Raw genomic sequence first — 13,766 nt, 5'->3', positions numbered from 1 at the left:
GATAAAACAGATTCATGTGCAAGTTTTACTATGGGTATAAATAATTATAGCTATTCTGCTCACCCATGTCTGTCAAAACTAATTTGCTTCTTTGTGAGCTCTGTGGGAATAGCTGAACCTGGACTGGCCATTTGGGGACCCAGGGGACTTCCTGGACATCCATGGCTAGGCAAGCAGGACACAAGAGCTGCTGGAGAGCTCAGCCACTCTGGAGCATCAGCTCCAGGCCAGGCATGTTGTCCTGCTGTGCCTCTAGACTTCACAGAGGGGAGTGATGAACCAGAAGGCCTGAGCAGGAGACCCTCAATTTCCTAGAAAGTATTTGTGTTTAGATGTCTTAATCTGTGAGTTGAAGCCCACCATTGCATTTCCTTTGCTTCTGTTCTGCCTCAGATACTCTGTCACCAGGATCTGGAAAGGATGGATTTCTTTTTTTTCTTTTCAAGGTGCCATACATTTGCATGTATGGCAGAGTCACAGAATGAGTGAGGCTGCAAAGGAGCTCTGGGGTTGACTCCAGTCTGTGATTGAACCAGACCATGGCCCTGAGTGCTGTGTCCAGTCTTTCCTTAACACCTCCAGGGATGGTGACTCCACCACCTACTGCAGGGAAAAAGAGCCATTCCTCTCCCACAGTCCTCAATTCTCCTGCTTTAGTGAGGATTTTAAAGGAACTTCCAGCACAGATCTCGTATCCCATACAGGATACAAGACAGCTCTATCTCCATTTCTCATCCCTTTCCAGACCCCTGAAAAGTGACTCCAGAGGAGAATAAAGACAAACCTGTGCAGCAAAGCAGCCCTGGGTGGGCTGCTTCTGTTCTGTGTCAGATACTCTCTCTGTCACCAGGATCTGGAAAGGATGGATTTCTTTTTTTTCTTTTCAAGGTGCCATACATTTGCATGTATGGCAGAGTCACAGAATGAGTGAGGCTGCAAAGGAGCTCTGGGGTTGACTCCAGTCTGTGATTGAACCAGACCATGGCCCTGAGTGCTGTGTCCAGTCTTTCCTTAACACCTCCAGGGATGGTGACTCCACCACCTACTGCAGGGAAAAAGAGCCATTCCTCTCCCACAGTCCTCAATTCTCCTGCTTTAGTGAGGATTTTAAAGGAACTTCCAGCACAGATCTCGTATCCCATACAGGATACAAGACAGCTCTATCTCCATTTCTCATCCCTTTCCAGACCCCTGAAAAGTGACTCCAGAGGAGAATAAAGACAAACCTGTGCAGCAAAGCAGCCCTGGGTGGGAGCTGGCTAGAGATGGGGATGCCATAAAGCCCACACAAGACCCTCCCTTAGCACATCCTTCCAGCTTTGACTTCATAGCCTATTTTTAGCATGGCTAAAAGTCCAGCACTTTCAGAGGAGCCCATTTAGCATCATCAGGAGGAAACCCCAGCCTTTCCACTCATGATCCAAAAGGCAGATTGGGCTGTTAGATTCACCCAGAGGCCATGGGTGGCACGTGTCCCCCGTGGTGTCACAGCAGCCAAACCTCCTGCTCTCCCCGCGGTGACTCACGAGCTGACAGACCCTTCCTGAATTACTGAGGCTGGAATTACAGCTGTTCCCCCGGCCTCCTCCCCTCCTCCTTGTCCAATGTGTCATATTAAAGGGTGATCGGCTTACACATGCTGCAGTATGGATTCCTTAAGCTCTGCCGTGCTGTGTCTATATATAAAGTCCCAAGCTGGAAACTGAAGTGCACAGACAGCTGGGAGCGTAGCGAGCGTTTCACATTCCCGGTGTGCCAGCGGTCTGGAAGCTCCTGAGGCAGCGAGCTCTGCTTTGGGCAAGTTTCTTTGCTCAGGTTTAGGTATAGCCACCAATATTTTTCCATAAAAGAAGGATTGGGGCAAAGAACGAGCGGTTACTCATCACCATGGGTTTGCCTCTTGATCAAGTGGAAGAATTGCGTCTCTACCAGCAAACTCTTCTCCAGGACGGACTCAAAGACATGCTGGACCACAATAAGTTTCTGGACTGTGTTTTGAAAGTGAAAGGGAAGGAGTTTCCCTGCCATCGGCTGGTGCTGGCAGCCTGCAGCCCGTATTTCCGGGCCATGTTCCTCTCAGACATGGAAGAGAGCAAGAAGAGGGAGGTCAGCTTGGAAGATGTCGACCCAGACGTCATGGGCAAGATCCTCCATTACATCTACACCTCCGAGCTGGAGATCACCGAGCAGAACGTGCAGGACATCTTCTCCGTGGCCAACATGTTCCAGATCCCCTCCATCTTCACCGTGTGCGTGTCCTTCCTGCAGAAGAGGCTCTGCCTCAGCAACTGCCTGGCCATCTTCCGGCTGGGATTGATGCTGGACTGCGCCCGGCTGGCCGTGGCTGCCCGGGATTTCATCTGCGACCGCTTCGCGCTGGTCTCCCGGGATGAGGAGTTCTACCAGCTCTCCCCCGACGAGCTGATTGCCATCATCTCCAGCGACTCCCTCAACGTGGAGAAGGAGGAGAGCGTCTTTGAGGTGGTGATGAAGTGGGTGGGGACCAAGGAGCGGGAGAGCCGGCAGAAGGCCTTGCCCGTCATCTTCGAGAGCATCCGCTTCCGCCTCATGCCCGACGACTACATCAGGGACCACGTGGAGAAGCACGCCGTGGTCAAGTCCAGCCCGGAGCTGCTCAAGAAGCTGCAGATGGTGAAGGATGCCCAGAAAGGCAAATTCACCGTGGTGAAGAAGAAGAAAGTGAAGAAGAACAGTGAGAATCAAGGGAAGGAGAATGTTGTCAATGGAGCGGTAGATGAGGGGGAAGATGCAGAGGAGGATGCTCTGCCTGGGATCTTGAATGACACGATGCGCTTCGGGATGTTCCTCCAGGACCTTATTTTCATGGTGAGTGACAGTGGAGCAGTGGCCTACGACCCCAATGCCAACGAGTGCTATTTTGCCTCTCTGTCTACTCAAATCCCAAAGAACCACGTCAGTCTGGTGACCAAAGAGAATCAGATCTTCATTGTTGGAGGACTGTACTACAACGAGGACAACAAAGAGGATCCCATGAGCTCCTACTTCCTACAGGTACTACCTTTATCTTTCTTTTGTTTCTTTGGCATTTGGGAACATCACCAAGCTTTAGCTTCCATGCAAATCCCATAATATTTGTTGTCATTGTTGTCATTGTGATGTTAAAGTGAAAGTTGTAAACGAAGGAGAATGATCTGGGTTGCTTTACTGGAGATCCTTCTCCCTTTATTTTTGAGGCAGATGCCACTGAGGGATGGTTGTGGTAGTTGAGGAAGAAGGTTTGAAGGAGTAGGAAATAGGAATGAGTCATCCTGATCCAAATCCTGAGGAGAGGATTGCTTAGAACAGTGAATTTGGCCCAGGCCTGGCTGCCACAGGGTTCACAAACTGGGAGGTTTGTGGCATCAGACCCAGGTTCTGCTTTGCATCCCCTGCCTTCCCTGGTTATGAACCCCAGGAAAACCCAAGGGTGATGCTGGCAGGTGCTGAAAAAGGAGCAGCAGCAGCTGCAGCCACAGAGCAAACACCCCAAGGACACAGGGCATGTCCCTGCCTCCCCACACGTGCCCCATTCCCAGTGCTCCTCCTGCCCCTGGAGATGGGCTTGGTCCAGCTCAGAGTCTCTGCCTCAGCCATTTCCACCCTTTACAGAGGGAAACCACCAGAAGCTTCCTTTGGGGATACCCCTCAGGGAAAGTGGCTGCTCTAACTCAGCAGTGACCCAACTGTGACTGGATTGAGCTGTGCAGGCAATCTGAGCCCCAGCCTGGGCTGCAGCCCAGATTTCTTTCTCTGTAGACAGCTAACACAAGGCGCCTGCCCTTCTTGCTGACCCCAAGGAATCCAGTAAATCCTCTATTCTTCCTCCCATACCCAGAAATCCTTTTTTTTTTTTTGTTCCTCTCCATGTCTCAAATCTTCTGGGAAGGAAAAAAACGTGTCTCAGTCTCACATCTTCTGGGGAAAACAATAACATCTCCAGGCAGAAAGAATAAAATGAGGCTGGTTGCCTAGCTGAGACACAGAGCCCTGATCCCTGCCTTGACTCACTGCCCTCATCAGTAGGGCTGCACATCCTGTAGGGACCAGGCTTGTCCTCACCTGGAAAGGGGCAGGGGTTGTGCAGGCCAGGTGGAGTCCAGAGAATGAGAAGCCAGGAGGAAGAAACCCCAGCCCTATAGAGCAGGAGGGAGTGGGGAAGCTGAGGAAGTTGCTGGGGGTGTCCTGTTTGAGATGCAGCCTTTCACACTGGGCAATCCATGATGACAGAAGTGTGGGCAACCCCATCATTCACCTGTGAAGAGCAGGCCAATGCATTCAGCCCAAACCTGTGCCTAAAGATCAATCTTCCCAGCAGAGGGGGAGCAGGGTCCAGAGAGGTCACAGAACCTCCACAGAATCATAGAAAGGCCTGGGAGGCCATTCTATGGAATCTTGAGAGGGACCTTGAAGATCACCTAGTTCCAAGCCCCTGCCATGAGCAGGGACACCTTCCACTAGAGCAGGCTGCTCAGAGCTCCATCCAGCTTGGCCTTGAACACTTCCAGGGGTGGGGCAGCATCCTTGGAAGCATTCAATATTTGACCACACAAAGCCCTGGGAAACTGCTCTGACTCCAAATCTGTGTCCCTTTGAACACGTGGGTTGGATGAAAAACACTTGGTGGTCCTTCTCCCCAAAAAAAGCACTCTGTGGTTCTGAGCTGCAAACAGCAAGATTTCTCTATTCAGCTCCCAGTTTGCCACTGACTCAGTGGCAAATGCCCCAGTGGCACCATGGGGCCAGTTTTTGGTGGTCCTTCTCCCCAAAGCACTCTGTTTCTGAGCTGCAAACAGCCAGATTTCTCTATTCAGCTCCCAGTTTGCCACTGACTCAGTGGCAAATGCCCCAGTGGCACCGTGGGGCCAGTTTCAGCTCTTCCCCACAGGAAGGGTCTCTTCACACCATATCACCACATCACTTGTGCTTGGGAGAATCAGACAAACCCTGGGACTGGAGAGTGCCATCAGTTTGCAAATGTTTAATTAATTGCACCAGTGTCATTATGTAGCTCACAGTTGCTGTATGAGCAAGAGAGGTTTTGAGCCCTTTTTTTCAGCTCAAATGACACATTTAGACATGCAGGTCTATGACAGGCCACTGTGCCACACCTCCCTACACCTTTTGAGTCTTTCTATCCCCCCAAATTTCAAATCCCCCCTGCTGAAGCCAGGTGCATTAGGTCAGGGATAATCTAGATTTAAGGACAGGCACCAAAATAAAAAAATGCTGATGAATCCCAGGGGCCTTGCAGATTTTGGTAGGAGCAAAATGATTCCATTGACATTTCAGATGGAAAAGGGTATCCTTTCTTTGTCACTTGCAAGATTTATGACTCCAAAACAATGCTGAATCCATCAAGAAGCAGGAATTATCCCGATGACTGAACTGCTCAGGGTTGCACTATAAATAACACATGTGTGGACCACAGCTTACAAAGGGACAAAAACCACAGGCACCCAGCTGAGGGCGAGTCTTTGGAGCCAACCCATCAGGCTGAAGCTCCTTGGCCTGAGCCCATGGCAAACAATGCTCCAGGCAGTGCTGCGTCACAGCTTCATCCTGCAGTCCCACAAAACTGGCTGCAAGACATCCCTCCCTCCTCTATCAAGCTGTAATAATATTTTCCCCCAGTTCCCATTAAGCCACAGTGCTCAGAGTCTTCAGACTAAGAATTTTTCCTTTTTTTAATTTTTTTTTTCTGGGTGGAAGACGAGGCAATGCCTTAATCTACAGATGTCCAAGGATTTGGTGATCTGATCCAGCAGCCTGCTCACGTGTCAGATGGGTCTGGCACACTTTATCTGTGTAGCCAACATTTCTGGCAGCACCCTGTTACCTGGCAGAGATGGAAAATGCCAGGATGAAATACTGTGAGGTGTTATGTGCATGAAAAGGTTCAGGAAAATTTCTAGGATTAAAATGCTTCCATTCCTCCAGTCCCAGGAATGATCCATTGTAAGTGCAGCAAGAAGTCTTTCACCCAAAGATGACCAAGCTTGTTCCAGGTTAGAAGAGGAGACTTAGGAGAGAGCTTATCACTCCACAACTCCCTGAAAGGAGGCTGGAGCCAGGTGGGGTTGCCCTCTTCTCCCAGGAAACCAGTGACAGGATGAGAGGACAAGGTCTCAGGCTGCACCAAGGGAGGTTTAGGTTGGACATCATGAAGAATGTTTTTACTGGAAAGGTGGTCAGGCATAGAAATGGGCTGCCCAGGGAAGTGGTGGAGTCATCATCCCTAGAGGTGTTGAAGAAATGACCTGAAGTGGCACTCAGTGCCACAGAACTGACAAGGAGGTGATGGGTCAAAGGTTGGACCCAATGATCTCAGAGCCATTTCCCAACTTTAATGTGGTTCTATAAAGTCCAGGCTTTGATGACTAGAGCAGAACATGTTGCTGCAGACCCATCTCTGCTCTTATGCCTTGTCATAAAAGATTTATCACACAAATTGTGGCTTGGGTTTGCCCTCAGATCTCCCATCCTGCTCCAGACAACAAAGGCACAGCCACAGCAGCATTGCTGCTGGAGTGACCAAGCTGCACATGGGAACACACTTTGTCCTGCACCTCTGGACCCTGACTTTTGCTAAACAAATGGACACAGACTAATGACCATATGTTCCCTTCCAGTATGACCATCTGGATGCAGACTGGCTGGGGATGCCCCCCCTGCCCTCCCCTCGCTGCCTCTTTGGCCTGGGGGAGGCAGAAAACTCAATTTTTGTGGTTGGAGGGAAGGAACTGAAGGAGGGAGAGAAGACCTTGGATTCAGTCCTGTGCTACGACCGGCTGTGAGTGTCCACTGTGAGTGTGGGGTGGAGGGGGCTTGGAGGAGAAGCTGGAGCAGCTGCCGTGCAAAGTGATTCCAGCTCTCCAGGGGTCAAAAGGTTTGGGAGAAGGGCTTGAACTCTGTATGAGGGTGCTGGGACTGTCCTCGAGCTGTGCCCTGGGGATCTGAGCTGCCTCACCCCAGCTGCTCCCTTTTTTGAGCCTCCTGGAGAGGGAAGCCTTTATGGGGATATTTTGTTATCTGGGACTGGTGTTAGTAGATGTTCATGTGAGACACGTACAGAGGTGGTTTTTTTTTCTTCTGCTAAATCCTCTGCTCTTGTCCATTGATTAAAGGATCAGTGGCATTCACTGTGGTCTCACCAAAAGAGGTTTGAACAGAAAAGCTTGTTTTTAAATTTTTCAGATGTGTCGCAGAATGGCTCATCCTGATTGATATCAGGCTTAATATCCAATTATTTTTGGACAATGGGCTCTGACCCATGCTAGTTCATGAGCTTTATTAAAAGGCACCATCCTGTTCTTCTCTCAGGAGACAGAAACGTCCAAAGCCTGCTGCTCTCTGCCCCAAAGAGACAGAGCAGCAGGCATCAACAAGCCTTTGCTTGGTCTATATTTAGATGTGTGTTCTTCCAACTCTGTTTTGTAGGCAGAGATTTGAAACCAGTTCCATTCCCACAGAGCAGGGCATTTATCTGCCCCTGCAGACTCTGGGAAATAATTTGTCTGCCCCTGCTAAGTGTCTGGGGGTGGTTTGAGTATCAGTTTGAAGCTGGTAGAGATGTGATCAGCACCATTCTATCTCTGGTTTGATTTGGGTTGATATTATTCTGATTGAACATGGCTGAACATGAGCCAGCTGTGTGCCCAGGTGGCCAAGAGGGCCAGTGGCATCCTGGATTATCAGCAGGACCAGGGAAATGTTTCTTCCTTTGTGCTGGGCTCTGTGAGGCTGCACCTCAAAACCTGCATCCAGTTTTGGACCTCTCATGACAAGAAGGACATGGAGGGTCGGGAGTGAGCCCCAAGAAGGGAACAGAGCTGGGGAAGGGTCTGGAGCACCAGGAGCAACAGAAATAACTTGGGGGTCTCAGCTCGAAGAAAAAGAGGTTCAAGGGGTAATTATTGCTCCCTATCCCTATCTGAAGACCTCAGGAAAATAAAGGATATTAGCATAAATACTCTGTTTATTTTACTGTCACCCTTTTTTAAGATCATTATTATTATTTTTAGAATCATTAGATATTTATGAAGACCTCAAGAAAATAAAGGATATTAGCATAAATGTTCTGCTTATTTTACTGTCACCCTTTATTAAGATCATTATTATTATTTTTAGGATCATTATTATTATTTTTAGAATCATTAGATATTTATCATCTGAGCCTGCCCCATTGCAGACCTTGTGTTTCTGTGACTGAGTCCAACTCTGTGCTCACCTCTAGGTCTGGGAAATGCCATGTCCTTCAGGTGTCATCCAGCAAGATACAAATCCTTTTGTTTCCCATCTTTTTCTGACCCAGGTCCTTCAAGTGGGGTGAGGCTGATTCCCTTCCCTACTCGGTCTATGGCCACGCAGTGGTGTCACACAAGGATCTTGTCTACGTCATCGGGGGCAAAGGAAGTGACAAGTAAGTCAAAAAGCAAGAGAAGATCAAGGAGGCAATCCCCCAAAGCAGTGGGAGTGCAGAGTTGGTACCTCCTCAGCCTGGTTTAAGGAGGGCTGGATGGGATAGGAAATGTGGATCCTTTCCTTTCCACTCTCTTTTGTGTCTGCAGCCCTTTCCAAAACCTTGGGAGGCCAACAGGGACATCAGGAAGATGACAGTGTCCTTACAGGAAAGAGAATGTATTGCCCCATCCCTGGAAGCAGGCTGGAGTGGGCTTTGAGGGAAACTGGTTCAGTGGAAGGGGGCCCTGCTCATGGGGGTTGGAATGAGATAATTAAAGATCCTTCCAAATTAAACCATTCTCTGCTCCCCTTTGCTCACAAAAAAGTAAATGTCACACAGATTGGGAGAGGCATTGAGGAGCAAGAAGCCCCTTCACTTTTAGGGTGTCCTGTCTTGGGCTTGTGAAGCAGAGTGGTCACCATAGACAAATCCAGACATGTATTTGCAGCAGGAGGGAAAAACCTCATCCATCCTGACCCCATCCCCTGCAGGAGATGAGCTCAGCAGGAAAAACCTCTCTTAGGAGCATCACAGTGGCTGCCTTGCAGGGCACAGATGTGGCTGTTTGCAGAGCAAACATTCCACAATCCAGCAAGGACTGGTCCTCTTCGGGAAGGGTTATGGTCTGAAAGGTGTGAACATCCTCACAGTGCCCACCTGGTGACAGGAACACCACTGAGGATATTCTGCAGCATCACAGTGAATCAGGAGCAATAAATCAATGCCTTGATGGCTGTGAGAGGCCCTAAGAGGCTGCCTGGACCTGTTTCCAGGTGTGTGAGCACCAAGCTGAGCTCTCAGGACTCCTATCCAGTGTGGGCACAGCAGGAGGGGATGTGTTACACACACAAGTGGTGACTCCAGGCATGGACACCCTTGTGTGTACACCCAACAAACAGGGTGTGTTCCTCCACTCATGCTGCTGTGAAAGAGCAAAATCCTCCCTAGAGACCCCACCTTCTTCCCGGCAGACACCCCCAAGCCCCTGCAGGGCAAAACCACCCTTTGACAGGTGACTGAGGCTCCTTTTCCCTCTCATTTTTCTCCAGGAAGTGCCTGAAGAAGATGTGTGTCTACAACCCAGCCAAGTTTGAGTGGAAGGAAATGGCTCCCATGAAAACTGCCCGCTCCTTGTTTGGAGCCACCGTGCACAAGGACAAAATCTACGTGGCAGCTGGTGTCACCGACTCTGGTTTGACCAACTCAGTGGAGGTCTACGACATTGCCACCAACAAGTATGTCCTGAGTTGTGGTTACACAAGGAGTAGGTTCAGCAACTTCCAGCCTGGAGGTTGTTTGTGACTCCTGATCTCAGTTCTTCCAGTTTATACACCCATGGTAGGGGTGTTGGAACTGGATAATATTTAAGGTCCCTTCCACCCCAAGACATTCTAGGGTTCAATGGTTCCTCAGAGAGCTGGGTGACACCAAAGTCACTGTGGTTGGGTTGGGGATGATCTCAGGCTCGCCCTCAAAGTGGTTTCACCCACTGCGCCATCCTTGGGTTCCCTGGAGCTTCACCCAACAAAATAAACCCTCTGAGTTTGGGTGTTTCTTGCAGCTGCTGCCCCAGGACTGGGACAAACTGGTCCACGCATCCAAAGCAAAACAAAGTTGAACAACAATGATGGGAACAGTTTCCCTAAAACCAGCCAGAGAATGGTCCCACCCCACTTAGACCTGCACAACTGGATCTGTCCCTAGTGAGCTCAGTTGTTCAATCCTGATTTGAGGTGGTTCTAACTTGTCCCCTCTCTCGCATGGCAGGTGGGACACCTTCACTGAGTTCCCCCAGGAGCGCAGCTCTGCCAGCCTGGTCAGCCTGTCTGGGGTGCTCTACCTGCTCGGGGGGTTCGCCACGGTGGAGACCGAGTCGGGAGAGCTGGTGCCGACGGAGCTGAACGACGTTTGGAGGTGACAACCTTCCCCAGGGCTGTCCAAGGGAGCGTGGGAGGGATTTTAGTAGTGAAATAGATAATTTCTGGGGTTTTTTATGCCGTCAGTGTGAGACGGAGGTTGTCACACCAGTACCAGAGTGCAGGCTCAGCACTCGGTGTCTGGGAAGTTCGCCCTGTGCTGTGCTGGAGGGTACATTGGTGCTTCAGTGACCTCTCCCAGCCTCACACACAAACAGACCAGGGAAAACTTTCTCCTTTGGCTTTGTTGAGCGTTGACATTTTGCCTGGAGCAGGTTCCAGACTCCCCTTTGGTGTGGAGCAGCATCTGTGCGATGCTTCCTCTCCCTGGGAACAGCCAGTGCTCGGGCTGGGAAGCAGAGAGTCTGGGCTGGGAAGCAGAGAATCTGGGCTGGGAAGCAGAGAGTCTGGGCTGGGAAACTGAGAATCTGGGCTGGGAAGCAGATAGTCTTACATGCAAGAGGAGTGGGCAGAAAGCACTTAGCGACAGCTGCTAGTGCAGTGTTGGCTGCTCCTGTCCCTCAGTTCAGTGCTCTGGCACCCTCAGCAGGATCCTGCTGTCCTTCACCATGGATGTTCCACCTTGGTGCCATCAACCCAATTCCCAGAAGAAAAATATCCCTTCCCCTGCAAGAGCATGTGCTGATATCCACATCCCCCAAACCAGAGCATGCCAGGGCTGAAAGTCCCTGTGCAGATCCCTGTGGGCTCCCACCCCAATGGAGAGCAGCTGGAGGGAGGGAGAGGAGACCTTTCCTCACCACTGCCTGCCTGCCTCTCCCCAGGTATGACGAGGAGCAGAAGAAGTGGGAAGGGGTTCTCCGGGAGATCCAGTACGCCTCCGGTGCCACGTTCCTGCCCGTGCGCCTCAACATTCTGCGCCTCACCAAGATGTAGCCAGGAGTGATTGGTCCTCTTTCCACGGGGTGCTGGGGCAAGGAGGGATGGGGAGATGCTTCTCAGAGATGTGGCATCTGGACACTGCCCAGGACATTGCATCTGTGATTGGTGCTTTTTTGGATACGTGGGAAAGAGAGGAGAGTATCTGGAAAACCTCCGGGAACTTGTAGGTGTTCACAAGGTAATTAGAGAGGGGATCTGGAGCCTGCAAGGAGCTGGGGAAGACTGAGCACAGAAAAATTAGTTATTCCAGTCTCAGGAGACGGGACAAATAGATCATACATTTTTATACTTATTTCTCCATGTTTTTCCCCATCTTTTCAACTGCTGTTGGACCTCTCCAACAAACAGGGGATGCAGAAAGGGACTAAGATGACATTCCCCAGGGAAAGGTGTCCACAAAGTATTTCCCAGCCTAAGGTGTCTGTGAGCACAGTGCTCCTTGGAGAGGAGAAGGAAGGGTTAAAGTCAAGTGGTACAGGAGAGACCTGGTAGAATTTGATGAATTCCTGAGTGAAGAGGGCTGTTGGGATGAGAGAGTTAAAAGAGAAGATCATGTCAGCAGCACAAGCACTTTGGAAGCTGTGATGAAAAGCAAATAATCTTGGTTCTTTGCCTCCAGCTTGACTTTGGAGTGATGAGAGGCCAGGACTGAGTCTCAGGAAGGGAGGAGTCATGGAAGTTGTAGGGTGGGAAGGGAGGAGGGATGGACAGAGGATGCCATGTGTGGTCACCTCCAGCCTTTTGGGCTCCTCATCTTCAATCACAGATCACAATGTCCTCACCTATGGATGGACAAATGCTGGTTTTAAGGGAAAGGTTTTATATTTTTGCTGTTTTTCTTATTTTTCATGTTCAGATTTTTTTTTTTCTAAGAGTATTTTACTTTGCTAAGATCTCAGATGTTCTTGGCTCAAAGAGAGCCTCTGACTGAGGAAAAAATGCATATTTATTTTAATGTTGTCAATAATGAAGTTTTGATAGAGACATGACTGTACTGGCAGCAGGAAAAAAAGATCTGTTAGAGCAAAAATCTCCTGATGCCCACGCCATCTGACCAGTGGTTTATTTAAAAATAAATGTGACTATTCCAAAATAAATCCCCTGTGTTTGCATATTGATAGAGCTGAAACTGATCCTTCACAGCAACCAAAAGCAAGGACTGAGCACAAGCTGTGATGGACACATGCAGCAAAACAGGCCCATGGAGAGCCTCACCTTTTCTTGTTATTTTCCCTCATTTGAGAGCTGAAATTTTAGGATCTGTATCCTTACAGTTCTTCCCAATGGATATCACAACTAAGAGTTTACCCAGGACTAGAAAGAAGCTGGATCCTTACACTGACAGGGTGAAACAGCCTCAAGCTGTGACGGGAGGTTTAGATTGGATGTTAGGATGAGTTTTTTTCATGGAAAGGATTATAAAGCACTGGAAAAGGCAGTGGAGTTCCAGTGATGGAGTCACCATCACTGGAAGTGTTCAAAAAACATGTGGATATGACACTCAGGGACATGGTTTAGTGATGAAAGTGGTGGTGGTGCTGGGTTGGTGGTTGGACTCAATGAGATTAAAGGTCTTTTCCAACCTTAACAATTCCATGATTCTGTGACGTCATAGTACCATTAACAGGGCTGATAATCAATAATAATTCAAAAAAATAACAAAAACAAACATTGCAAAATAATTGCCTCAAAGTGGTATGAAAGTTCTGGTATCACCAATCTAGGTCAAAATGCAGTTATGGAGAAACTGAAATATGTTTGGAAGGAAAAAAGAGTTCAAGGGAAGTAAAGGAACCAGAGTCTTGTCCTGGTTTCATTTGAAGGATTTAGGAAGTTACAGGATAAGCTCCTTAGAGGACAATCACATCAGAACAGTAATGAAATATTTCAAAAGAAAACAAAATCCAAGGTGACTGGCTGTCACAAAGCAGCTTAAAAAAAAAAAAAAAAAAAAAAAAAAAAAAAAATCTTTGAAACAATCAAATGTGTGAAAAATGCACGGAAAAGAAATAAACACCTTCTGCCTAGTTCTGCAGAAATTCATGTAGATAATTCCCAAGCTAATTAAAGATGACTCTTCCAAATAGCTCTGGCAGAAAAAGAAAGGATAAGAATTCAGAAAAAAAAAAAAATTAAAAAATCCCTGCATAGAGTAATAATTTTAAAAAGTCATTTATTACAGTGTCAGGATCCCACCTCCTGCCTCCAGCAACACCATCCCTGGAAGTGTTCAAGGAATAAGTGGGAGTTGCACTCAGTGCTCTGGTCTGGCTGACAAGGTGGTGATGGGTCAAAGGCTAACTCAGTGATCTTGAAGGTATTTTCCAGCCTTAATGATTCGGTGATTCTGACCTTTGCTTCAGCTTTTCTTGCCGAATGCAGCCTGGGAAGTTGTTGATGATCCTCATAGAGGTTTAATCCTGCCACATTTCTTGGCTCTCCTGGAGGAATTCTGGGTTTTTTGA

The 13,766-nt window shown here is 48.8% G+C and overlaps 1 protein-coding gene across 1 annotated transcript; it reads left to right on the top strand.

The window, feature by feature from the left end:
* Nucleotides 1–1,663: 1,663 nt before the first annotated feature.
* On the top strand, nt 1,664–12,398 carry KLHL40 (kelch like family member 40). The gene is made up of 6 exons (XM_041408546.1): nt 1,664–3,033; nt 6,651–6,811; nt 8,333–8,440; nt 9,532–9,717; nt 10,250–10,396; nt 11,184–12,398. Exons 1-6 carry the CDS (start codon nt 1,888–1,890, stop codon nt 11,293–11,295), a joined length of 1,860 nt encoding a protein of 619 aa, XP_041264480.1. The 5' UTR covers nt 1,664–1,887; the 3' UTR covers nt 11,296–12,398.
* The last annotated feature ends 1,368 nt before the right edge of the window (nt 12,399–13,766 follow it).

This window comes from Onychostruthus taczanowskii, unplaced genomic scaffold (assembly GCF_017590055.1).
Source record: "Onychostruthus taczanowskii isolate IOZ18803 unplaced genomic scaffold, ASM1759005v1 scaffold3, whole genome shotgun sequence".
Lineage (NCBI taxonomy): Eukaryota > Metazoa > Chordata > Aves > Passeriformes > Passeridae > Onychostruthus > Onychostruthus taczanowskii.
Note: the sequence above shows the minus strand (reverse complement) of the source record. Positions and strands in the feature narration are given on the sequence as shown.

Excerpts from the sequence above, each read along its gene's own strand:
- KLHL40 (XM_041408546.1), top strand. The coding sequence starts at position 1,888 with ATGGGTTTGCCTCTTGATCAAGTGGAAGAATTGCGTCTCTACCAGCAA. Across the intron at positions 6,812-8,332 it reads GTCCTGTGCTACGACCGGCT|GTCCTTCAAGTGGGGTGAGG; the intron begins GTGAGTGTCCAC and ends TTTCTGACCCAG. Across the intron at positions 10,397-11,183 it reads GAGCTGAACGACGTTTGGAG|GTATGACGAGGAGCAGAAGA; the intron begins GTGACAACCTTC and ends GCCTCTCCCCAG.